Below are 27,783 nucleotides of genomic sequence, written 5' to 3' on the forward strand. Positions count from 1 at the left end.
TATCTTGTAGATTCAGTATCAATAAAACAGAAGCCACAGACCCAAGCTTACAGACAAACTGAGCCTACAGTCCATTACCCAGTCCAGGTGTGGGGGCAGGGAGAGTCTATTTACCAGGTCAGCAGAACAGCAGATGCAAACCAGGACATACAAGTGTCTTACAGCCACACCCTGGACAAAAATGGCAGGGAAGCGCAACAGGACCAGGCAGGCAACCTCATTCACCACACAAAACCCAAGGCCCCTGTTCTTGACCTCACAGCAAACTGGCCTGGGAAATGTTACCCGGGATCATGCAGCCAATAAACCAGCATTATATTCATCTCAGTGAATGAGACCTAGCTCCACTCCTCAATAATGTTGTTGTCTAACACATAATCTTACTTAACTTGGATCATAAAAGGCACCCACCCCAGTTCTCTCTATAGTATGTGAATATCCCTCACACCCACAAATCCACCACAATAAAAATAACTAATTCCTATTCTTGATGTAAGTAAAGAAAAAAAAATCTTTCCACTGTAACTCCAAATCACAATCTTTTATGACAGCTAACAGGATAAAACGCAAAATGATTCAGCATTTCAGAGCTACACAGTTTTTCTTTCACATTGGTTAACATGGCATGTTACTTGCTATGAGCAAGACCAACTTCAATCTTCTAAAATCTTGCAGGAAAACAAAATGTGTTTCATTCTGTTTATCTTTCCCCCCTTACAGTCTGGATAGACAGGAAGGGGAAAAAAAGCATGAATAATCTCATCTAATGCTTATTTTTTTCATAAGAAGTAAAACAATTCAAGGAAAGAAAGTACAAATAATTACATTTCTTCCCAAACTGAGTATTTCACCATCTCTCTTATCCTTACAGAAGAACTATGAGAATATGAGAACATCCCGAATAAAGCACCTTAAACACAAATGTGAGAAATAACAGTGCTGTCATTTAGAAAAAAGACAGCACACATACTGCATTCCCGTCTCACTGTGTTTCTGCACGCAGCTTTGATACGTTGTACTATACCAAGCTTGACAACACAAGCTCCCTTTTTATTGCCGTTAATACCCTGAGCAATTACTGTAACTCAGCAGGAACCTCTGCCCAGAATGGCAACCATCACATTGCAATCAGCAGTTCATGAGAGACAAAATTTAAACATGAAGGCACCTGCTAATGTGCAGAATTACTAAAAGGGGCTCAGAATCTAACAGTACAACAGAAACATACATCTGCAGTTCCATTTCACAGTTATATTTTTTCCTTGGTGTGCTGGTATCTGCTTCAATAAAAATCACATTTTAAAAAAGAAAGAAAGAAAGAAAAGAAACGCAACCAAGGAGCAGGAAAGAGCAGAAGCAGCAGCAAGCAGCTGGTCTCTTGGGAAACCAGGTCACACAGAACCTTCAAGTGTCTCTGAAATATGAGTAAAAACCTCCTGGTAAGGAAATAACCAACCAACAGCAAAGACCTCTGTGTCGCACTGGCATGAAAGCAAGTGATTTACAGGAGTCCAAACTGTCAGTCTGCTCAGCAAAGCCACCAGGTGTTCTGAGCGGCATTCCAGGAAAACACTGACCTCAAAAGTGAACAGGCATTTGCCTTCTTTGCAAACAGAAAGCTCACTTTGGCCACATCTTTTAATAAAGAAAAATAAGTGGCATGCAGCTTTTAACTCACTGAATCTGAACATACTCACTGTTTGATATGAAAAATCATATCAAACAATGGATCTGCAGAGGGATGTCTTTAGCCCACACGCGATCTCTCTGACCTGGGAGGTCATGTATGTCATACAGAACACCAATACTGCCAACATGCAAAAGGGTTAGAAATAAGGGCACACAAAAATACTGCTACACATCCCTTAAAGGCTAAAGAACCGGAACTCTTTACAACCCAAAAAGCAAACAGTGATTCACCTCCTTCAATAACAAGAACCTCTAAGATTAAACTACTCAAAGACTCCTACATACTACCTAACTTTCATTTAACAGTCGTTTGAGAGAAATTCATAATCAACAGTGACTATGAACTACATATTGCGGTTAAGTAAGCAAATTTTGAAATTCACAACCTATTTATTTAAAAAACACAGATATGAAGAAAGCATACTTACTGCTGTCAGACCAAGAATGTTTATTTGCAAACCTCTGAAAAATCTTTACCAACATCGAGGGATACAATGGCCAAAGTGTGGGAATCACTGGTGAAAACCAAGAGGAACCACGTGGTCCCCACCAGAACTCAACAGAAAAGTCTTCATGAGCAGGTACAGTCAGCCCCACCATGCCAGGCCCAGGGCACCTCATCCAAACTTACACATACAAGGTTCCCAGGGCAGTTTTGTCTACAACCATCAAAGCACAGAAATTAATCCCAGAACTCAGTCTCTGGACCATTTTTCCCACTGGTCATCATTATTCCTAAATTTCCTTCACTTGAGGCTCCTGACACTGGTGGAGAAACTACTTTTAAGGAGTCAACTAAAACAACAGGAACATAAAAATTAGGAACACAATTTACAATACAGGGAGGATGAAATTAGGTGTCACGAAGCTTAAAACAGGAAAGCAGCAAAAGCCTTCTTCAGTGCTGCAACCAACAAGGCTCCGAGCACTGAGAAGATGAACTGGTCCACATGCTGCTAGTGACGGAGGAGCAGTCGGACGAGACAGCCAGTGCAACTGGAAATGGAAAAGGCACAGAATGGGATACACAGCACACGAAAACATGCTTACCAGTTTGAAGTCTTGGATGCTACAGATGAAATACGGTGTGTTTGGTCTCCGACTCTCAATATACACACAGTCTTTAAAAGAAAAAAAAAATCATAAAACATTGGCATTTACTTCTAAGAGAACAAAGTCCATAAAGCTAGTGTATAAATTACGTGGCAAAGCACATACCTTTTATGATCATTTTCCAATGGTGACATTAAATTACAAATTACTAAGCTAAAGGAAAACAGGCTTTTTGTTCCTTTTGACCACTCTTCTGATCAATTTAAAAAATTAATAAAAAAATTTTTTTTCCTGAATAGGGAAGGAGTATCTATATGAGGATGAAGGCATTCATACAAGAAATTCTTGGCTGGAAATCACATCAAGGCAAAACCTGGCAGATCTGAGACAGGCGCTCCCCACTCTCACAAAAAGAAGCAGCTTTTACAACTGCTAGCTTCAATCAATATTTTGTGAGGAATTAAGTAAAGAAGACAAGCACGGAAACGCTATTACAATTACCTTTTCACCTACACCAAGACACACAGAGAACTAATCAAATCTCTTGTGGATAATTTGCTACCAAATCTTAACTTAAACATATCTTATTATCTAATTGTAAAGCAAACCAAGGCAGCTAAACAGGAAAGAATGAAGTAAACTAAATTATATTTTCTTCAGAAAAGAAGAGAGATTTCTCAAATTATATGTGACACGGCAATGGTGGGACAATTATTTGGGATGCTCGTAACAGCTGCAGTCTGAAGGTTGTTTCTTATAATGGCGCATTAAGAAACTTCAAAAACACATACACAACGATTTTAAGGAAAGTTTCTATAAAGTGGTAATAATAATAATATAATAAAAAACCCTTTCTGTTATGGCTCAAGATAATCACAACGCTTAGGAAAGGAGAGCCTCATATATCATTTACCATAAGGATAGCCGCAGCTGATCCCATCTTCCAGGGCAGCACTCATCATGTTCACATGTAAAGATTACTTGTTTTCTCCATTCTCCTGATCCTTCAGATGAAACGTATGCTGGAATAACTCAAGTCCTCGAGAACAAGGCAAAACTGCCCTAGTGCCTCCTTTACCACACGTGTCTGGAATCACACCCCTGTGGGTAATCCAGCGGGACCAAGAGCAGCAGCTCGTGCACAGAGGTGTATCAGGAAGACAGCCCTCACTAACGGGCACAGCCTTCCAAAAAACTGTAAAGAGCAATTCAGCAGAAAGAGAAAATTTGACAGCCAGCTATGACTGCCCCCACTGAATGCTCAGACCATGCCAAGCACCTCCGCCAGCAGTAACTGGGACAGGAAACGCTGACCTTGTTCTCCACCGCCCTCCAGGGTTCCCAAGGCGGAAGGACCCCACTGCATCTCTCAGGCCACACCCATCTAACATGCCAATCACCTTAAGGGAATGATCCAAAGGTTTTAATTCCAGTATTACGGTCCCTGCTGGAACACTGCCAGTATTTCAAATGTCAATATTACATTAGTTATCTTACACACACTTGTCCACAAGCTCCCATCTTATCACCTCCAGCAGAGTCACATGCTTTGTATTTCATGACATAACCCTGGCACACCCTTCATTACTTCCTAACTAATGACTCAGATTGAATGAAGGCCCTACTTGCTACAAGTGTGTTGCATTCTGGGGTCTGTACCTTCTCAAAGAAATACCAGCTCCTACATCCATCTATGCCAACCTTCTCTCCCTCATTAGACCAGCTCCTCCTCATATCAAGCCTCTCATCACTTCTAAGTTAGCCCCCGAAGGGGTACATTCTCCAGACTGCTCTGTAGAGAAAGGGCAACGCCTCTCTTTTAAATACCAGCAGCCTACGTTCTGGTTTGCTCCAATCTCCCGAGGTCAGAGAAGCAGCCCTACTTCTATACTTCTTGCCTGCACAGAAGACGGGTGTCTGGCATCAGCATATGCAAAATGAAATAAACTGGATTACACAGCTAATGAGGGCAGGGGGCCGTGTACAGCTTTGCTCTAGATGTACTTACTATAATCAACAAATTTTACTACAAACTGCTCTGCTCTGAAACATAAAGAAGCTGTTAACTTGGACAAGTAAAAAAGCTTTACAACAAAGCAGACAGAACCTCAGTGCTTTCACTTTGTATTCAAAGGAAAATGAGCATACAGGACTAGCAGTAGCAGAGGAGGGCAGAAGGGTCCGACTGACCCGGCCAGGGCAGCCACAGACATCAGTGTCCACACGCACTGCTCAGGGGCTTAGCAGAGGCTTCCCCTTGCAGACAGGAAGGTGTGAGACAGAGCTTGTCAAGCCCGACATTTGAAACTTCCACAACTACCAGTCACGTTTATGACTAGATAAAGAGCCACCTTTTTTGTTCATTTAAAAAAAAATCACCACGGAAACCCAACTGACCCAAGCAATGAAGCCATGTATGAGATCCCAATACAAAAGAATACAAATCGAACAGCTGGCTGCATCAAGCAATCTTCTATCAACTTCATGAGACAGAGACAAGTTTCAGATAAGATCAATGCAAAATTAAGTGACAAAACTTAAAAGAGCTTACATATTAACAGGCACCAAGTTTGTGTCCCTACTATTCCACTTTCGATCCAGTTTCCTGCTTACAGCCTGGGAGAGCAGCAGAGGACAGTCTAAGTCCTTGGGATCCTGAACTCACTTGGCAGCTATGGAAGAAGCTCCTGGCTTCCAACCGGATAAGCTCAGCTCTGGCCAATGTGGCCATCTGAGGACTGAACCAGTAGACAGAAGATCTCCGTCTCTCCTCCTCTGTAAATTTTACCTTTCAAACAAAAAATATATCTCTAACAAGCATGAAAAGATACTATAGAGACAAATTATCCCTTATAACTCCACCATAGAAATCAGTGACCCAACTAAAAGAGAGGGTATTCTAAGAAACAGTTTGGAAATCAGGTCTGACGGGGGACTGCGGGGACCCCCCAAAAACTGCATTTTATTACTCTTAACATCCAAAACAAAGTAATTAAGGTCAAATTTTGGGGGGGAAAGATTTTATTTTTACTAGAAAGTCAGATATACAAACAGCAAGAGAGGGAGAGAGAGAAAGATATCCTATCCATTGACTCACTTCTCAAGCTGAAGCTGAGCCAATTAGAAGCCAGGCGTTTCTTCCGGGTCTCCCATGAGGGTGCAGGATCCCAAAGATTCGGGCCGTCCTTGGCTGCCCTCCCAAAATACAGCAGGAAGATGAATGGGAAGCAGAGCCACCTAGATTAGAACCAGCGCCAATCTGGATTTAAATTACCCAATTTATTGGCAAAATGTTAGATCTGGTCCTATGCTGTCTCTCTCTCTCTCTCTCTCTGTTTTCTTTCCTTTTTTTTTTTTTTTAAGATTTATTTTAGTGGAAAATCAGATATACAGAGGAGGACAGACAGAGAGGAAGATCTTCTGTGTGTTAATTCATGCCCCAAGTGGCCACAAGGGCCAGAGCTGAGCCGATCCAAAGTCAGGAGCCAGGAGCCTCTTCCGGGTCTCCCACGTGGGTGCAAGTTCCCAGGGCTTTGGGCCGTCCTTGACAGCTTTTCCAGGTCACAAGCAAGGAACTGGATGGGAAGCAGGGCTGCCGGGATTAGAATCAATGCTTATATAGGATCTCAATGCATGCAAGGCGAGGACTTCAGCCACTAGGCCACAGCGCCAGGCCCCAAGGTCAAATAGTTTTAAGAAGTATTTCCCTCACTCCCATTTATTTCATTATTCAAAGAGTTACTCAAGAAAAGAATTTACATAAATGTTTATAAATTAGCATAAAGAGATTTATTTGGGTAAATTAAGATGAGAATGTAAGTTTTAGCAATGCTAAAATCTCAGAGGGAATACATAGCCATTCATCTTTGAAAGCCAAAGTGAGTTGGCAAGATTTTCCTGTAATTTAGGAGTGAATGGAAGGGCTGAAGCTGGGCGCATAACTGATTTGAGTCGACTTATTCAGTTCTCACTCTGTCGATGTTCAGGCCAAAACAAGCACTGCAGGCACCTTTCAGAAAATTACAAATAAAACCAATTCCACCCATTGTTTTTCAATTAGAAATCTAGCAGTTCTGAAAGAATTTGGCAAAGCTACTGCAATCCACTGCACATAATGCAGTTTCAAAGCTGCTCAAAAGAAAACATGTGTTTACCAGACTGAGCAAATGGTTGCTGCAGAGGAACTCTCTCTGTATATATATAATTTAATCTTAAAATCAACATATCTGAAAGAGGCAAGAAAAATGAGTGAGACTATTACCACTCTTATCAGTTACTCCAAAACAACATATGATCACCAATTTTGTTTTGAAACTGAGAGCATGGTCTAGGGTGACACTCCCTGCCCCGACATCCTGCTTCAGCCTGGGAATGACCCACAAAGAGGATCCCCCTTGTGCAGGGAGCCAGGGAACCCAGGAGCTGGGTAGTTACTGCCCCGGGCCTCTCACATCTCAGCACATCACTGCACTGCCACTTGCAAACAGCAGGCCATTTGTCAAACTGGGTAAGGCGGTCACCCACCGACTGAAAGCAAATTCTCATCTAAGAAAACTCTGCTTTTAAACCCTCAGCAAACAACTTGTTTATATAAACAGGGCAGTTCCTCTCAAGGGTAAAAACCACAGCACGGAAGCTTCAGGCAGACACTCCAAGAACCCTGCATGGAGCACAGCAGGACTTTACTTCACCCACCAGCTTAGCCAGCTCAAACATTCAAAAGGCAGAGGCTGGCAGGATGGCTCAGCTCTCTAGTCCTCCTCCTGCAGGTACCAACATCCCATATGGGCGCTGGATTGTGTCCCAGCTGCTCCACTTCCATCCAGCTCCCTGCTTGTGGCCTGGGAAAGCAGCAGAGAATGGCCCAAAGCCTTGGGAACCAGCACCTGCTTTGGAGACCAGGAAAAAGCTCCTGGCTTCAGATTGGCCCATTTGAGGAGTGAACCAGTAGGTAAAACATCTTTCTCTCTCTCTCCTTCTGTTTCTCCTTCTCTCTGTAACTCTTTCAAATAAAAATAAATGAATCTTAAAAAATGAAAAAGAAATTAAAAATCTTTAAAAACAACAAACAAATGGTTGCAACACTGATGCAATGCGCAACTACTGTTTGGCCTCAGACGGAATTCCTCTCTCCACAAGTGTATTTCCACCTCCCAGCCTTCCCACAAACCACACTGCTGCCACTACAACAGAAGGAAACGACACTTCCTGGCGAGCCGCTGAGCTCGGCAGGCCCAGGACGTTAGCCCTCAGGATTCTTTGTCTTCTGCCTCCTACTTCTAAAACAGCAGTCCTTGAGCCAGAACCATTCAACAAGATAACAGCAGGCTAACATGCTGTATAAGAAAAGTGTCTACCAGGAACGCGGGTGGTGGTCGCCTTCCAAAGAAAAACAAGTATGCATACTCGGGTGATCTCCCATTAGCTTATGGAACCTGCGTACTATGAACAACTATGCACTGATATCAAGATTTCTGCACCAAATTAAACATATAGCAGCCCAGCCTCAGTCATTATAGCATTATGGGGGCTGATGAGTAGGGCAGGAATCAAAAGGGCATAAAAATCTCTGCCATAAACAAACAAATAAATCTTAAAACAAACAAAAAACTTAGTTCCAATGTCCAACTACTGAAGGCACCGGTGGAAACAACACTAAAATCCTGACAGACAAATTCCAATCTGGCTTACTGGTAACACACCTGGGAAAGTGGGATTCAGGTACCACACAGAGAGGATCAGCCTGCTTTGCCACCACGACCCTCTAAATAAAGAGGAACAGGAAAGGAAGGAGAGCAGAGTAAGGAAAAAAAGAACTCACAAGAAAATCCATTTCTAGCTTTTTGCAAAATAAATTCTGAGATATTCATACTGTCTGGTAAATTGCAAAAAGCTTAAAAGAGAAAAGATAACAAAATAGGGAAAATATCCCTCCTGTAAGTGAAATCTTCTCATCTTTGCCCTGCATTTTGACTCTGCCAAGCTACCATCAAACATCGTTTTAAAGATTCTAAATGAAGCAGAAAAAGACACCAAGTAACATACATCCTTGGTTCCTTCCTTTATAAAGTCCATGATAAGCAGATTTCAGGTAGCAATAAGTCTACAGATTCCCAACTAGCTACCAAGCTTCCGGGGGCTAACACTGTCGAACACTGAGCTCTATATCCTTGAACACGCATTTATATGTCTTTTTACTCATTGCTAACAGGAAAATTAAGTTATTAGGGTAGAAAAAAAATTGTGGGGAAGTTCCTAGGAGAGGTCACAACAAATAAGAAGGTCTCAAACATCCACATCCTTAGCGGTAAGTCAGCAGAGCTTTCAACGATTCCAGATTCAAGAGGGAAAGGCCTCCAGGCTTCCGAGGCAACACCGAAACGGCGCTAACGGCACGACCCCGTGCTACATGAACTTGAGAAATCCGCAGAATGAGAGAAAACCAACTCAGCCTGCCAACAGCTGATGTGCTAAATATTAGGCATGACTGCTCAAGCACAGAATAACTTAATCCCTCTCAACTCTCTGTATTTCATTCTAGAAATGTTCCTTTAAAAGCCTCCCTAGTAGCCTGGACTAAATCCCTACTATTATGCATAAGATTCAATCCAGTTTAAACATACAAGTCCAGTTCAGTGATGTGGCTCTCTCTCAACAGTTTATTACCTTACACCTTACACACACACTGTTACAAGACAATGTGGGGCAACCTAAGAGGGAAATACTGCTTGAAAAAGCAGTGCCCAGAGAAGTGTCACTAGCGGTGACTGTGACCTCGGTCACTCTTTTCTGAGCCCTGGACTCCAGTGCATCTACTTCCTAAAGCGCGAACCACGAGCAACAGCTCCCACCGCCAAGTCAGCAGCTCCTTGTACCCCACTACCCACCTGCTTTCTGCTTAACCAGTCAGGCAACAGATCCACCTTCAATTCCACAGCTCTCTGCACCATGCCCCACCCCGCCCCACTCCAAACTCTCCTAATAGTTAAGCATGCAAGCAACAATCCTATCCCCAATTCATTAACTCCTATCCAGAAAAGAAAAAGGCTACTATAGGGTCACCAAAGCGGCACAGAAAGCTAATCCTCTGCCTGCAACATGAGCATCTCAAATGGGCTGCTCCATTGCTGATCTAGTTCCCTGCCCATGGCTTGGGAAGGTAGCACAGTGGGGCTCCAGATTCCTGGCTTCGGCTCAGTTCAGCTCTGCCCCGCCACCTGGGATGTCAACCCAGTGCATGTCCCCCACTCCACCCTGTCTCTGTAAATTTGTTTCTCACATAAAATTTTTGAAAAAAAGAAAGGGGCTGTCATGAATTTGATTAGAATATATTACTAGATTATATTACTAGATGAACCAGAGCAGCCTGCACCTGGAAACCAGCTAACATGAACCCCAAGTCTGGTAGGGACACTGCGCCCAGTGTCTGCGGAAAGGCTCACTGAGAGCTAAGCTGTTGGGAGGACTGTCCTGCTCCCGGGTGGCTGACAACAAACACCTTGCTGGTCTGTTCCTTGGGTGTCGCACAGCGGATTTCAAACACTGATTGTTCCTTTTCAGAAAACAACAGACAGGGAGTCTGGGCTTTCTAATAAATGCTTCCAGCAAACAGCAGAGCTGACTAGAAATACACAAGAGAATTCTCAATGTGTGGGCTGCAGCTCTGATTCTACAAATGATTTTATTATAAACCGGTATCACAGTGAATCCATTTTCTTTACAGTTTCTGCTACTGTTCAATGGACTGTCATATAATTTAGATTTCATCTATTTAAACTCATTCAAGCCTGGCTCCTCTTGTACAGTAAATGGAACATATTTTCTACTCAGTGAAATTAATGAAGTTAATTGTAGTCTGTGGCTCCCAATTCTGTAAAAGCAACCATTCCACAATCCCATAGTTCAAGCTCCGACAGTTCCACACCGACTAGCTCCCTGTACTTCGCCCACCTCCTGGTTGCTCCTTACAAGGATGCACACCCAACTTCCAGAAACAAACAAAACCAAAGTGTCAGGAAATAAAGGTCATAACTGAAGATCGACAAAGAAAGATGGTCCACAGTGAATTTTGTAAGTTATCAAAATGGAAAATCAAAATTTTATGCCATGTATATTTTTATTTGCAATTGAACAATTTCACAAACATCTCAAAGAAGTTATAATGTCAATACTATTCAATTTTTTACAAGTAAATATACCATAATAACATATACAAAGCACATGCTACATATCAAAGATTGATATTCTGCTTACAAGAATATTTACTTCTGTGTTTATCACCTTCCCCGAGTGATTTTTCTTCTAGAGGGATTCGTGTCTCCCCTCAACACCCGTCACACAGCTGCGAAGGGTAAAGGAACTGAAAGTCTGTCACTGTCACAAGTAAAAGGAAGGGAGGAGCAGGGGAGAGGGGCCAGGGAAGGAAAGCAGGAAACATCATGATACTCTTGAAATTCTACCCATGAAATACACAACCAGAGGAGGACAGACTGCCAGTACCCACACTGAGAAGCAAGGAGGACATACTCTTGAAATTCTACCCATGAAATACACAACCAGAGGAGGACAGACTGCCAGTACCCACACTGAGAAGCAAGGAGGACAGCCGCCCTTCTGGCCCCATGTCCGTGACCGCCTGGACACTCGTTTGGTGCCTCTGGCTGCCCTACGTGCGCCTTGCTGTTCCGCCATTGCTGCCGTAGGGAGATTCTGTTCCTGAACCTCACCCTCCCAAATCCCAGGACCTAAATCAAGACACACATCACCCTGTGTCTTCTCACTCGGTCCTATGTACTCACCTCCGCTTACAACCATCTAACTACAATAAATGCCTCAAAAATGCAGGACCCAAGGCTATTTTGATATCTTGTACTGCTACACTTCAACAAAGTTATAGACAAACAACACTGTACTTCTAAGCGAATATCTAACCTATTGATATAGTGGACATCGTCTATATGCCATTCAATTCTACTAGTTTGCACAAAGTTGCCTACAGTTTCAGCTTCAGTGGACTTCAAAATTAACTACAAACTTTAAATTATGTAAATTTCTACAGGCAAATGAAACCTTTCCCTAACTTTCCTTTCCACACACATCTGTTCTTTCTCTTAAATCATCGGTACTCTGAGTTTCTCATGTGTGCCTACTTGTCTTTTAAAGTCAAGGCGAAGATTAAGGTTGTTTTTTAAAGAATTACTTACTTATTTAAAAGGCAAAGTTAATGAGAGATAGAGAAAGGAGGATGGGAGTCGGGAGATCTTCCAACCACGGAATCACTGCCCAAATAACTGCTACTATGGATACCAGAACTCCAGCTCGGGATTCCATGTCATGCAGCATGGGCAACGCCCTTGGGCCAGGTGCACTGTGACAGAGCAGCCAAGATTCAAACCAGCACTTTCACAGGATGTTGGCTGCCCAGCAGGTGGTAATTTAACCCATCGCACCACACATCATCGCAAAGATTAAAAGATTTTTTTTTTAAATTGTAAAGTCAGAATTACAGAGTAAAGGAGAGACAGAACAATCTCCCATCCACTGGTTCACTCCCCAAGTGGCCGCAATGGTCGGTGCTGAGCCAATCCAAAGCCAGGAGCCAGGAGTTTCTTCTAGGTCTCCCACAGGTCCCAAGGCTGTCCTCAACTGCTTTTCCAGGCCACAAACAAGAAACTGGATGGGAAGTGGGGCTACCAGGATTAGAATCGGTACCCATATGGGATCCCAGCAAGGGAAAAGGTGAGGGCATTAGCTACTAGACAACTGTGCCAGGCCCTAAAATGAAGAGAACTTAATTTTCTCCACAAAGTTCATGTTGATTTTGTCTCAACAGATGTTCAAAACATGATTTTCTTCAAGGTACAGACTGCAAAAGGTGCCTATGACCACAGAACTCCTGCTGAAGTGTTTAAGGTGACCCAGAGCAGCTTTACCGTACTGTGTGATGGGTGCAGCTTCGTACAAAAGCATCCCGAACCTCCCATCCCAGTGGCACACACCATCTCTGGCTCATTTCAGGAATCAGGAAACACTCAGCTACTCTGTATGCTCCTACCTTGCTCCCATCTGTGCTTCCTCTGAAGACAATGACAAAAGGACAGCAGTGTGAGATCCCAGCCCTACACATGCAGAAATGGAGCAGTTGGGACAGGAACTGGTACCCATATGGGATGTCCGTGCTCAAGCAGGGACGTCGCTCACTGTGCCACAGCGCGGGCTCCATCTGTAGAATCTTAATGAGATGGAAGTGATTATGAAATCACTGTGATGGACATGGCACAATAACCTAGTGGTTAAATCTTCATAATGTACAACCAGGATCCCGGGGCACTGGTTCTTGTCCCAGCTGCCCCACTTCTTATTCAGCTCCCTGCTTGTGACCTGGGAAAGCAGCCTAAAGCCTTGGGACCCAATGCCTTCATAGGAGACCTGGAAAAAGCTTCTGGTTCCTGGCTTCAGCTCAGATCAGCTCCAGTTTTTACAGCCATTTGGGGAGTGAAGCAGCAGATGGAAGGTATCTCTCTCTGTCTCTGTAAGCCTGCCTGACATCTGTGCACAGTTATCTATCTACTTATTTATTTATTTTTATGGGAAAGTCAGATATACAGAGAGAAGGATCCTCCATCTTCTGGTTCACTCCCCAAGTGGCCACAACAGCTGGAGCTGAACTGACCCAAAGCCAGAGCCAAGCTTCTTCCGGGTCTCCCGTGCCAGTGCCAGGTCTCAAAGCTTTGAGGTGTCCTTTCCCAGGCCACAAGCAGGGAGCTGGATGTGAAGTGGAGCAACCAGAACAGGAACTAGCACCCACATGGGATCCCAGTCCCTCAAAGCGAGGGCTTTAGCCACTAGGCTACTGCACTGAGCCCCGAGTATAATTTCAAAAAGACCCAAGTCCATATTTCTCACTACCTATTTTTTTTTTTTTTTGAGAATTGCCGTTAAAAATGATTGCCAGAAATCATTCTGGCCTATGAAATCTGTGGGTAAGTCCTTTGAGCCCACACAGAGTGCAAGCTGGCTAGCAGGGCTGCGACTGCTGTCTTCACCAGGGAGGACACAGCTCCTCACCAGGAGCAGCGCAAGATGGAAGGCAGGTGCTGCTGGCACACCACTCAAGGCCAATGCAAAACGTACAGCCTGGTTTTGCATCTATGGAATCACACCACTAACCCGCTTAATTTCCACTTGAACTGGATCCTTACAAAATGAAAATACAATCACTATGCCAGGCGAGACCTCCCTCACACACACATCCACCACAGAGGAGAACTTGCAGTCCTACACAACGGCAACATCCCCGCAGTCACGTGCAAAATGCACAGTACACGGGTTAACAACGGGCTGTCAGTCAAGCCCCAGAACAAAATGCCATCCAATCACATTACAGCCACATCACAAACTCATTGCAGTACCCCTCTTTAAGAAGCTGTAATCACCCCCTTACTCTATCCATCTCTACTGATCAGGACAAAGTAGCATTAACAGCCCATCTGCCAAGAATCAATATGTGCCCAACACTCAAGGGAGACTAGAGAAACACACACAGCCTTCCTTCCCCAGCCTCCTGCAGTTTCCATAAACATTGCACAAACTACACTCACACACTGGACACTCTTCAAAGGTATGCCTTATAGAAAGCAAATCTATTTTAAAAGGAAATTAGATATGTGAGAAATTTAATTTAGGAGTTAAATGAGTGAACAATTATGGAATTTCTTTCATATATAACATATAAGTGTGATATGACCACATTTATAAATAAATAAATAAATAAATAAATAAATGCTTTAGGGCACTAGATAGATAGATACAGAGATACTGCCATTGAACAGAATAGAACAGGCTCTAAGGAGTTTCCCAACTTGCAGGCATTTAAGTACTCACAACAAAAAATCACTTACCTTCCCCTAGCTGCCATGCTACTTAAACCACCCTTTACCAAGCACACTCTACACAAGCCCAGCACAGCACACAGAGCCTGGCTCAGCCCCAGCCACTGTGGCCAACTGGGGAGTGACCAGGCAGATGGAAGATCTCCATCTGTTACTCCATCTTCCCAAAAAAAAATAGATCAGAAGAAGCAGCAAGAAGAAACCTGAAGAAGAAAAGAATAAAGGAAGCACACATCTTTATTTTTTTCTACTATTTAGAAATATGTTCAGATAGTGCCAAAGCAGAATTCATGCACACAAGCACTGAGCTATTGTGTAGCATTTAGATGCTTTTAAATACAACACCACTCTTCCCCATATACAGCTCAACAAGGTAACACTCTGCCTCATCTTCAAATACAAAGACAGTATCTGTGATTTGCAGACTGGTGTAGCTGTCAGAATCAATGGAAGGACGACAAACACATGGGTCAGAGTCAGACACAAGCCAGTCTCCGTTGAGAACAGAGGCAAATTCCTATGTTTCAATTTAAATTACATGATCCAACTCAAATACCACCATGCCACTTCAAATCAAACTTGTTTCCTTTTAAAAAGAGCTTTTTACAAAACTGATAGAGTATATCAGATTAAACAAGTCTTTGAGCAATTTCCTCAGCTACTACAAAGCAAGCCTTGTATAATTATAATAAAGGGAACATTTAACAACTAATTGAGTCAGACAAAGCTAAACCTCAAGAGCTTTGGAATTCAAACGCCTGCTCACTAAGCAAAAGGGCAGAGGACTGTCACAAGGCCGCAGGAAATCTCCGTCCAATTAGAGGCGAGGTAAATATAACTCTCCCTTCACTGTGATCGGGTCGCTACTGGTCACTGCCCACCCGCATGACTTAGGATCCAACACAGAAACTCAACACACGACCCGCCGCTCCACAAGCTCCTGCTCTCCCCAAGCACCCTAGGGTCCCCGCCCAAGGCTGCCAGCTCAGCCTGCTTCTCAGCCAGCTGACGACAGGCTGTGGGAGAAAACACGCACCACCCGAGGGGTAGTCATGTTTTGCACCAGTTCCAAAAGTGATCTTACCTAAATTTCTCACTCAGTTTCTGTTCCAATTCCAAGTAAAGCATATATACACACTACCAGAAGGAAAACAGTTTCAAATATGGCATCACCTGGGACGGCAATGGCTTCAAAGGAAAACAAAGCTTCCTAATAGAGGAATTTATACTGAGCTACTAGAGGTTGGAGAATGTGGGAACTGCCACAGTCAGCTTATTTTTTTAAGAACAGGAAAAGGAACAACCAAATGCCGAAATGGCTTCTATGACACAGCATATTGATACATTCAAAACTCATATTTTTTAATCCTACATGAAATACTAGATGATGAAAGAATTCTAAGGACTACAAGCAAACAGACTGGAGGTTGGGACTGGAAGCTCAGAGAACAGAAGGTCAACCTCAGCCAGCAGGTGGCATGTGACCTCTGCTCCTGCTCCAGTAAGATCTGCAAGCCAAGGACGGAGATTAGCCAACACTCCCGTCACCGCCTCTCCTTTCATTTACAGTGACTTCAGAACTGCAGTATCTTGTTTCAACCATCCTCGTGGAGATCATTTTATTGTGTGGCAAGGAAATTTCTTTATGTATAGAATTTTATTAACTTCCTAATACACACTAAAAGGCGATCAATTATTGGAACTAAGAAAAAGATGACACCGAATTTCGGTATAAGCAGAAGAAACAAAGAGCTAACTAATATAGTCCACAAGTTACTATAATAATTATAATGTGATCAAAAGAACTACATCTTCCAGCTGTTTCAAAGACATACACCTAAAAGAACTGAGGAAGTCAGTCAAACTCAAGTGTATCTGGCAGTAAGTTTTTCTTGACTATGCTATGCACCCTAAGAAATTCAAATGACGCGCCCCAGCACCTCAGCTCCACGCTAGAGCTGTAAGGCACCATCACTGCACATCTGAGGTGAAGTCAGCAGGTCCTACCACTAACTAGCGGCTCCTTACAGAGCGGAGGAATGAAGACACACAGGAGACTGCCAAGCGAAGATGGCAGTCGTGCTGCCACTCGCCAAGGAAGCACCAGGAGCTGAGCCCTCCCTGGCACCTGCTGAGGGAACAGAACCTTGCCCACAAACCAGCCCACTGTGCTAGTGGCTCATGTCAGAGCACTGTGTCAAGAGCCCTTACAAGCCAACACACTGACTCACAGCGCTTCCTCCAGAGACAAGGCCTACAACGACTGTTCCAACAAGCACCCTGGTCACAGAAGGACTGATGTGTTAAGCAAACGTGTGGTTCAATCCTCTGGCAACAGGGATCCTCTGAAAGACTTTATCAATCCTCTGGCAACAGGGATCCTCTGAAAAGCTACTGATAGCAAAGGAAAACAAATTTAACACATTTTTCCAACTTTCATTTTAAAGCTTTCTTTAAGCCTAAATTCATGATGCTTCTTGCATACACACACACAATTTTGAGACACAAAATAAAATTTCAGTCTACCCCAAAATAACACCTTAAGAAATTTAACTCCATTTGCATGTCACAACTACACAAAACTTGCAAATAACAGAGGCAAAAAAAAAATAATAAGCTGCAAATCAAATGAGCCTTACTTACCAAAAAACATTTACATCCTGGAACACCAAATGCCAGAGTGTTGTTGTTTATAAGGTAGGGCATATCTGTCTGGTCTACCTCCTCAAATAAGCTTTCTAGGAGGAAGAGAAGCAAGGCTTTGAAACTGCATTTAGCTCTACACCACCATATACCAACCCCCTGGAGAACGGCTAATCACAAAATGCCAAGACACATCATCTGTTTACAAACTGCAAAGCAAGATACTCCACAGAGTGAGCAAACCTAGGCAACCAGCAGCACAAACAGGAGACCAGAACACTTGCAGCCCCCCTACTCCACTCCAGGCACTGGTTCCCAAAGATGCAACATCTATCCTGACCTCAGATGTCACAGATGAACAGGGTCTGCATTTGAACTTGATCTAAGAGCAGTCATATAGTACCATACGCTCTCCCTCAATACATTTGACAGCAGTGGGCATTTAGCCTAATCTGTAAAAGATGCCCAGGTCCCACACAAGAGTATCTGGGTTCTGCCCATGCCCAATTCCCAGCTCCTGATTTTCAGGTGCCTGCTAACGCAGGTGCTGAGAAGCAGTGAGTGATGGCTCAGATAACTTGACACCTGTAACCCTGTGGCAGACCTGGCTCCGGTCTGGCCATCTGGGCGTCTGTGGGCACTTGGGGAGGGAGCTGACAGAGAAACATGACGTACGCATACACTGTCTCCATTTTCTGACATTAGTAATAGTTCAAAAAACATGTAGTGTTCCCTTCTGCTAAAAACCAGGTTCTAAGTTTCATTTTTGCCTATTTTGGATTTTTCCCAACTTCAATTCGTTTATATCAAAAGAAATCGACACTTCAGTGTTCAACATAAATTAATTTGTTTCCAGGACATTTTTCAGTTCAAACCCCTACTTCCTAACAGTACTGAAGAAAACTTTCAAGCGAAATTATCACCCAGAAGTTTACAAATCACAAACTTAACTTCTTTGTCTTTCACATACAAAATTCATTACCATGAAACATTTATATTTACACTTGTTCGTGAAAGTCAAAGACACATAGCTATCACAGAGTGAAAGACATGTGGTTCCGACTGTGGCACACCTAACGTACGCACTGGGGCACAGCTTACGCCAGCACTAACCTCAGGCTGCTCAGCTGATACGATCAAACACAAGAAATGGACAATTTGTTTTATAATTACGTTTAAAGGGCTTTGCACTGAGGCACAGCCAGTTAAAGCCACCACTGAAGACACTGTACCCTGTTCACAGTACCTAGGTCTACTCTCAGCCCCGCCCCTTTGGCACCAGCTTCCTGCCGAGCCGTCTGGTAGGCAGGGAATGATGGCCCAAGGACTCCAGGGAGACCTGAATGGACTTATCAGCTCCAGCTGTGGCCTGGCTCACCCCAGCTGGGGGGCCTTTGGGGGGCAAACAGGAGGATGGCAGATGTCCCTACACCTTTCCCTTTCTTTACCTGCCATTCAAACCAAGAAAGCAAAAAGACTGTTTCCTTATTCCAAAGACTAAGCAGCACCAATATCTCTCTCTCTTTTTTTTTTTTTACAGTAACTCAATACCAACCTAATTTTTTTTTAATCAATTCTACCTGGATCAGGAATAAACTTCGGAGTGCCTAGCTGAAACACATACCTATAGCAAATGCTAGAAATCAATACACCTAGTTAAAGAACCCCCTAAGGGAAATGTGGCTGCACACAGCTGTGCAGTCGATCAATCTGTTACTGTGACACTCATCTCCAAAGTCACACGGGCTAACAGACAACAAAGGAGCTGGGGACGTCATGGTGCCAAGGTGCGACAGGCCTCACAGGGTCTGGCCATTGTCTTCACAAGGCCTTGGAATCACTCACCGGGAGCAGGATGACAACCTGAACACCATAAGCAAATGCTTCAGCTGCTTTCAGAAATTTATTCCACAAATATTACAGAATACACAATGTGCACAAGCAAAAATGGAGCTGCTGTCCTTTTAAAACAAAGTTCATAGGTATCAATCATAAAAGAAAACATAACGAAAATAGAAAAGTATCACTATTTAAATGCTAAAACAAACGTATTATGGACAGCATGACAGTATCCATTGAGGAAAGAAAACACAGCGATTCTGGAGAAAGCTGAAGAAAGGGTGAGAATGAAGTGTGCTGGCCCCTGTGAGCACGTGTCCTGGGGTGGGGAAGGTGGGCCTAAGTGCCTGCTCCAGGACAAGATGTTGCCTAGCCTGTAGCCTGAGGCAGAAGGCAACAGGCCAGTGTAACTGACAAAGACTACTTCATGAGCTCTAAAGAATAAGTAAGACAATTCCAGAGATGAGGAACACAGGAAGAAAGCACAGGTTAAACTTTATTTAGTGATGGAGTACTGGGGTCCACCATATCCAGATGTGGGGGGATAATGCAACAGTCATTCCTGCTTCCAGACGAAAAATGGATCCCCAATGAAACTGTGGGAAATGTGTAGACAATGGGATGCTCGACTGTCTGACACGGCCTGTCCCAGTAATGTCAGGGTGCACTTGAATAAGACTGATGGAATTGTGGTTCCTTATGAAGAACTATCCCATTGTGGTAAAATGGGGAAAATCTGTCGGGGAGGGTTGTGAGTTTGAGGGGAATCCTAGTCTATACGAAATTGTACCACATAATTTTAAAATTCAAAATACAAATTTAAAAAAAAACCTTACTTAAAAAGCCTAAATGGTATTCAATTTCTAAAACAAAACAACAACAACAACAAAATCCCCTCACACTTGCCAAAGTAAGCTGGAAATGTCACCCTCTGACGAAGCAGTACACGCACACACAATATTCTTTTTCTCCTCAAACTCTCCCTCTGAGCTCATCCTCCAAGCCACTTGGGGAGGCGTCCACAGCTTACACTTAAACTCAATTCAGGGCAAGTATTCGGCTCAGCAGTTACGACGCCATTTGAGATGACTGGTTCAAATTCCATCCAGCAGGCCCGGCGCGGTGGCGCAAGTGGTTAAGGTCCTCACCTTGCACACCCGGGATCCCATATGGGCGCCGGTTCTAATCCCGGCAGCCCCGCTTCCCTTCCAGCTCCCTGCCTGTGGCCCGGGAAAGCAGCAGAGGACGGCCCAAGGCTTTGGGACCCTGCACCCGCGTGGGAGACCCGGAAGAGGCTCCTGGCTTTGGATTGGCATAGCATCGGCCATTGCGCTCACTTGGGGAGTGAATCATTGGACGGAAGATCTTCCTCTCTGTCTCTCCTCTCTGTATATCCGCCTTTCCAATCAAAAAATAATAAAAATAAAATATTAAAAAAAAATTCCATCCAGCGTCACTTCCGATCCAACTTCCCATGAAGGTGCAGCATGGGAGGCAGGAGGTGCAAATACTAGAGCCCCACTGTTCATGAGGGAAAACGAGACTCCTGGCTTTCACCTGCTCACAGCATCTGGGAGGGAGCCAGCAGATCAAAGACAACTCTCTGCCTCCTCCAACACCTGTTTTCCCTCTACACCTGTGTAAGCATTCGTGCTGGGGTCTTTTTCAAGAAAAGTGAAAATAAAAAAATTTTAAAGACAAAATTCAAAAAGGAAATAATTTTAAAGTCTTTATCTATGCTTTATAACTTAAAGAAAAGAACATGAAGGATGTGATGCAGGCAGGAAAGCAGCAAGGAAGAGCTGTGACTGTCAGAACCCAAGCCACACTTGCACAGCCCAGATCCAGCCCATGCTGGGCTGATCCCACGCCCAGGCTGAGCACACAAGGGCCTGAGCCCACCAGATGCATGACCCCCTAGGGACCACCAAGTCTGCTGAGGCCCCCACAAACTCCACCTTTCTTTGAATATTCAATTAGGCCCTACCCCCAAATACCACCCTATCCATAAAAAGACAATCCAGAATTTTATGAACTGCAACACTCATTTTCTCCTGAGACTGTGCTCCTATCTGCGCACCTGCCCTGTGTTTGTAAACAAACCTCAGGTCCCTGCTCCTTCTTACCTACAGTTTTCCTAGAAGTTGTTGACTTGGAGGCAACAGCCTAAATATAGGCAGAACCCTTTCTCCAGCTACACATCCTCCATTCAAACCTACTGAAAAGAATGCCTCAGAACATTCTCTGGAGGCACAGAGAGTGTAAGATACAACCAAACACAGAATCTATGCAGCTGAGGAAGGATATAGTTTTTCATTACTAACAAAGAGCATCATTTTAGAGATTTCACAAAGAAAAATGCAGGCAGGCCGGCCGGGGGGGGGGGGGAACCAGCTCCTATCTAGGAATCTAATGATAGGCCTACTCTCCCTGGGATTTAGGAAATAAACAAGGGGGAAAAAAAAAAAAAAAAACAGTACCTAACTACCTGCATTTAGAAATAAGTTATCTGGAAAAGGTGATCCGGTGGTTTAATTTCAAATGCATCACCAAGAAGAATAAAGACAATCTCCATTCCTAAGAACATCTCCTAGCTGCTCCACTTCTGATCCAGCTCCCTGCCTATGGCCTGGAAAGCAGGGGACAGCCTTGTACCCACTAAGGAGACACAGAAAAAGCTCCTGGCTCCTGGCTCCTGGCTCCTGGCTTTGGCAGCTCAGTTGCAGCAACCTGGGGAGTCAACTAGCAGATGGAAAGTCTCTGTCTCTCCCTCTCTCTGTAAAATCTCCCTTTACAAATAAAATAAACCTTTTAAAACAAAAACAAACAAACAAAAAGCAGCCACTGGACCTGTCAGGGTACAAACCCCAGGCCGTGGACCTGTCCTCAAATGAAGCACTTCACAGCAAGCATGATGATCTGGTGCCATGGGCTTCCAACTAACCAGCTCTGATCTTTGTAACACATTTCTCAAATGTCCTGGATTTACTAAAACAATGTCTGCCTTCAGAAGCGCAGTTTTTCCCAAAGCACTTTATTAAGAACTGCTTTATAAACAAGCCCTTAGCAACCTCCAGCCACATCATCTCAGTCAGTAAGGGAGGACTTCCTGCCCTCCAGAAGATGCAGAACTCAACTTCTGTTATCTATCCAGCCCATTTCCTCCAGTAGAAACGAGTGACATGGTTCCATCACTGGGGGAAACATCAGGTGTTTTTCCACATGAAAGGGGTTTCTTGACCTGCAGGAGTTCTGAGACCCCAATGATGGACTGTCAGAGGGATGTGGTACGGGCAGCATCCCTCACACCGGCCACGCGTCCCCACTGGCATGAAAGCACAGATCCATGTGATGCAGGTGGCAAAAGTTGGGAATGAAAACCGCACAAAACTATCTGTGTGTCAGATATTTGTGTTGGGACAAAGGGAAACACATTATTTTCTTATTTTTAAGCTTTCATACTGTAACTTATGCTAGAACAAACTGACACACTGATTCTGTCTCATGATTTAGAACTAGATAGGCTCTTGGCAAGCAGTGTTGTTCAATCATAAACCAACAACACTGTAACTCAGAGACAACTACATCTGCACCTCACCAATCCTAAACTTCAACAATTTTATATCACGTGTCTTTCCAGTTAATGTTTAACCCAGAAATTGTATCATAAATATTAGTTTGTCTAATGTCAGTTATCTTTGGAAAATCAAAACTAGCTTCTTTGTATGGGTCAAAAATAAAACTGGAATTACATATGGAAGACGAAAGAGCTACAGCACTGCTCATTCAAATGACTGTACTCAGCCAGTAACACACCCTGCCGGAGTCTTCTCATGCCTTCTCAGAGAACATAAAACAGGATGCCTCTTCAGCTCAGAAGCTCATCACACCTCAGCACCGTAAGTAATTCAAACAAATGCTCTTGGCTAGTCTGACTAGATTAAGAAAAACCTCTGACTACACACAACATGGCAAATGAGGAAAGGTCCCAGGGTTCCAGCATCACTTGTTCTCCTGAGTCTCAGCAGAGAGCTGGGTCTGCCTCCCTCTGCGCAGAGCTGGAAATCTCAAGATGTTGACCAGTTAGCACATTTTCCAGCAACTCAAGCAAGTGCTGGTTTCATCCACTGTCATGCAACAGTGAGCTTGCAGCTCAACACCTTGGAAAAGGAGGCTGACAGGACTCACAGACAATGGACTAACAGTCATGGTCAAGACCTCTATAGCTTCCAGTCAAGCCTGTTCCAAGGCAGAACTTTCTGTCTCCAACAATCTGAAGGCTCAGCTCCTCTCTTGCATTTCCACTCAGCCAAACCATCCCAACCTAACTTGTGACGAAGGTAAAAGGCTAGGGTAAATTCAGAAAAGGGAGAAAAACCAAGTAGATAAAGGAGAGAGCCTGGTACTGCAAAAGGCAAGACAGGCCACAGGGGGCAAAGCCAACTGAGCCCACGTGGGCCATGTGCACTTACAGGACCGCTGCGCCCCAAGCTACCATCTGCCCCAAACATTCTATTCACTCCCAAAGCATAGACTGATTTCATCAAAGTACTGAGCCAATTCCTCACTCAAGCACCGTAAAGACCCAAACACAACGTTCCTTACCTCCTGGCCGGTAGACAACGTCATCCTCAGTGATGTAGGATGTTATCTCGCCAGTGTCCGTCCTTTCGTAGCGAGATTTTTTTTTCGGTGGCTTCTTCTTGTTCTTCTTGGTGGACTCTTCTGTGGTGGCACTGTTGTCATTGTCCTCGTCTTCACTGTGGTCACTCTCAGCGTAATTTTTGGCTCCTCCTTCCAAGGTGCAGCTCCGGCGGGGCCTCGAATTCTCGCTCTCCCGGGCTTTGTCTCTTTTCTCTCTCTCCCGGTCCCGGTCCCGGTCCCGGTCCTTCTCTTTGTCTTTGTCTTTGTCAGCTGTCATGATTCGCCACGTGCCTTCTTCTGTCCTCTCACGGCTAGGCCTCCGTGAAAGGTAGACAGTGAGCCTGGGCTTCAGTCTTCTGAATTTCTCACTCAATTCTAGGGAAAATACAACCACTCCAATCACCCCAACGCTTCAAAAATGCTAGGAAAGAAAAGAGGGGGGAAAATCAGTTTAACACTTCTTCAACTCTCTTCCTAAAATTATGTTTGTCAAGCCAGTCTCACATTGCCTCTTGCATTAGACCTAAAAACCCAGCACAAGTTGAGGGAAAAGGTAGAACAAGCACCAGAAAATTTCAATACACGCTCCTGCAGGTAACAATGGCTTGGGTTTTCATTGCACCAATAATGAAAAGAAAAACATTAAATGCTCCCAAGTGAACAATATAAACTGGAAGTAATTATACCAACCCACAGGCAGACTTAAAGAGGAACAAACCTATAGCAAAAATATGAGCCAAATAAAAAATAATTTAGTTAACTGTAGGAAAGATCCCAAGATATCAAATAGTGTACAGCTTCGGAAAATTCTTGATAACGAACTTCTCCAAAGCTCCAGAACTCCTTTAAGAATAAATAAGATTTAACTCGCTGGGTGCAGGAAGCCAATCCTTTGGTCCAGCTTCTTGCCACACCACTCCAAGCACAAAGCAGGAATCAGGGTCCCAGAAGCACCTCCCAGGGGCAGCGACTATTAGGTGGCTTTCACTGGCTTCCAAGTTTCCACAATTAATACCTTTCTTAATGAAACTCCTCCCCAGAATCAAACTGAAGAAGAAAGGTCAGAATTTTTAAAAGTTTGCCATGTGAAGAGTAAATCCCAAACTCCAACCCCACCAGAGTTCTTATAAAATCCAATAGTGGAGGCCAGCATGGTGGTATACTGAGTCACTTCCTGCAACAAAGACATTCTGTGTGGTACCAACCAGAGCACAAGCTGTTCCAACTTCCCATCCAACTCCCTGCAAATGCGCTTGGGAAACAGCAAGCTGAAGATGCCCCAAGTGCTAGGGGCCCTGCCACCAGCAATGGCAGACTCAGATGACACATCAGCTCCTGGCTTCAGCCGGGCCCAGCTCCGTCACTGTGGCCATGTGAGGCGTAAACCAGTGTAGCAAAGTCCTCAATCTCTCTCTCCCTCACACACATACATACATATAAGTAATTCTGTTTTTACAAAATTTAAAACAAACAATATTGCTAAAAGTTCTGTAGTGCTAGGAAGTGGTGTCTTGTTTGACAAGCCAGTTTTGGAACACCCAATATCCATTAATTCATATTTTGTCATCATCCCTGACAATCATATCTCACATTTCCAACAAATCCTGTCAAAGTGCCAGGTGCCTAGAATTAAAAATACAATGCCAGGAACATGTACTGTCCTCGCCTCCCACTGAAATGCAACAAAAGCAAGCAAATTGATCAATCTGAAAACCATCTGCTGCTCCCATGGTGAGGCCAAATTGGAAACGACACGTGCAAACAAACCCAAGAGGCGGCTGCGTCCCACAACCCCCACCCCATCAGCCCAGGATTACTTGCCTCAGACAGAGAGAAACTCCTTTTTGGTCACACCAAAACCACAGAAACTCTCACCTACTCCCTCCAAAGCTCTCAGATCAAACCTGAACCAGAGAAGACCTCCTCACAAGCATGTCAAACATCCTTAGGAATTCAGGAAAACGAAAAATGTTAACAACCATCTTTGTAGCACAGACCAAGGGGGGAGCGGTGATAGCAGCATCTTCCCGCAAGGTTGGAAGGTCAAGAGCTTATGGCACAAATCTAGATTCTTCACATCTACACAGAAAACGTGCTTTCAAGTTTCTGAATATATTTCAAGAAAAAGAAAATTTATCTGAGTACCTACAGAAGCTTTGCCCAGATGAATCACCTGCTAAACAGACAAATAGTAAGACTACTGGGCATAAAATCGCTCAGAAGTGGTTCCCCTGAACCCATCTGAATTCTTACTTTTAAAATTTGCATGTATGTGTGAGATGGGGTGGGTGCAGGGCACAGAGGCAGAAACAGAAATCTTACACCTGCTGACTCACTCTCCCATATGCCCACAACAGCCAGGACCAGGCCACAAAAGTCAGCAACTGGAAGTGCAGAGGCTGAAGCTGAGAGCATCAATAAGCCCATCAGGCCAGAAGGCTGACCCAGCTCTTAGAGCAGCCCTGCTCTGACACTGAAAATACACCAAGGTTCACTCAGAGTCCACACAAACAAGGATTTTCGGCTGAACATCCCCTCCTCTCCGCTGCAACTGACAAAGGATCTCTGGTAAACTTAAGGAAACGCTCACTCCCCTTGGGGTTAACAGCTTAACTGCTCCATAAAATGTGAGGTGGATATGCTTCCCAGCACTAAGAAGGAAGCCTGACAAACCCAAGCTGTATAATCAACGTAACTCACTACAAAACCAGACACTGTCCCAATTTTCTGACTTGGACACACTTGTTTCTGCCAGGAGTGAAAAAGAATGCAAAATTCAAGAAACAACAGGAAAAAAAAAATGCCTGTGTGTTGTGGGCTCCTGGATAAATACATGATCAAAGTTGTTGGCTACCTGAGAATGGCTGTATTGGTGTAGCACACAGTCTCTGGCACTGGCCCATGGCACCATGGCGGACTTGGCCTGGGGTTAGAACAAGGTGTTACAGTAGCAAGTTAAGCCCTAACTGGGACACCCACATCCCAAACAGAGTGCTGCACTCTGAGTCCGAGCCACTCCATTTCTAACTTAGCTTTCTGTTCCAGCATCCTGTGAGGCAACAAGTGACTGCCCTGTGTGGCTTTTACCTGATCCAGTACCAGCTGCTGCAAGTAGGTGAGAAACAGATCAGTGGACAGAACTGCTTCCTCTCTCTGAAGTAGATGCAAGAAATAAATATGTAAAAAGTAAAAGACTTGCAGCCCCCACCCCGCAATGCACTGCTATTGGAAGGTAGTGGACCTGTGACCATGAGTTGTTTAGTTTTGAATTTTTATCTCTTTATGAGACTGGGGTGGGGGTGGGGAGATTGTCCCCACAGGGCTGCTATCCTGGGGCTCATTCTCCAGATAGCCAGGAACCAGCCCTGTCAAAATCAGGAATTCAAAACTCTTGAGTTCCGAGTCTCCCCATGAACAGGTGGGCCCAAGCACGCGGGCCATCAGCACTACCTCCCAGGACACACAGTAGCAAGAAGCTGGAAAGGAACGGAGAGCGTGGAACTCAAAGCAAGCACTGAGACGGAACGGCCGGACCCCACGTGCTGTCCTAAGCACTGCAGCAAACACCTGGCCTTAAACACAACCGCCAACTCCAACATCAGTTCTCGCCTCAGCTTCCCCCACCCTCTTCCCATCACCCTCGCCAGAGGCTCAATCCATTAGGACCATCTGATCTTGGGAGCCTCCCAAACAGTAAGCTGACATGAACCTCTCTTCCTCCTAAGCAGCCTGTCTCCGTTTGTAGTAAAATGCTGAGTAATGCATTACCTGATGAATATACACGGATTGACAGAACCTCAGTCAAGTGATGAGGAACACCAATAAGCCAAAGCAAACGAAATCCAAGAAGACCTACACTGGCTCTAAAGCACAACTCAGGGGAGGGGGACATACATTTTTCCTCGGCACTTGACATAACTAATCCTTTTTTTAGCACATACCAATAATGAGATATTTGATGGGAAGCACAGCGGTCATAGCTTCATGAGGTCTGCAAAGCAGTTCCCTCATTTTTAATTTTTTA

At 44.2% G+C, this 27,783-nt stretch overlaps 1 protein-coding gene across 1 annotated transcript in view; it reads right to left on the reverse strand.

The window, feature by feature from the left end:
* Positions 1 to 27,783, reverse strand: part of RERE (arginine-glutamic acid dipeptide repeats) — a 348,281-nt gene that overhangs the window by 214,378 nt on the left and 106,120 nt on the right. Inside the window, exons 2-3 of the mRNA XM_040987860.1 lie at positions 23,721 to 24,134; positions 2,740 to 2,810 (exon numbers count right to left, since the gene is read on the reverse strand). Of these exons, the coding sequence (XP_040843794.1) occupies positions 2,740 to 2,810; positions 23,721 to 24,134 (485 nt within the window). The remainder of the gene's footprint in view (positions 1 to 2,739; positions 2,811 to 23,720; positions 24,135 to 27,783) is intronic.

The sequence above is a fragment of the Ochotona curzoniae genome, unplaced genomic scaffold (assembly GCF_017591425.1).
Source record: "Ochotona curzoniae isolate NIBS_2020 unplaced genomic scaffold, NIBS_Ocur_1.0 contig_4792, whole genome shotgun sequence".
NCBI classification, from domain to species: Eukaryota; Metazoa; Chordata; class Mammalia; order Lagomorpha; family Ochotonidae; genus Ochotona; species Ochotona curzoniae.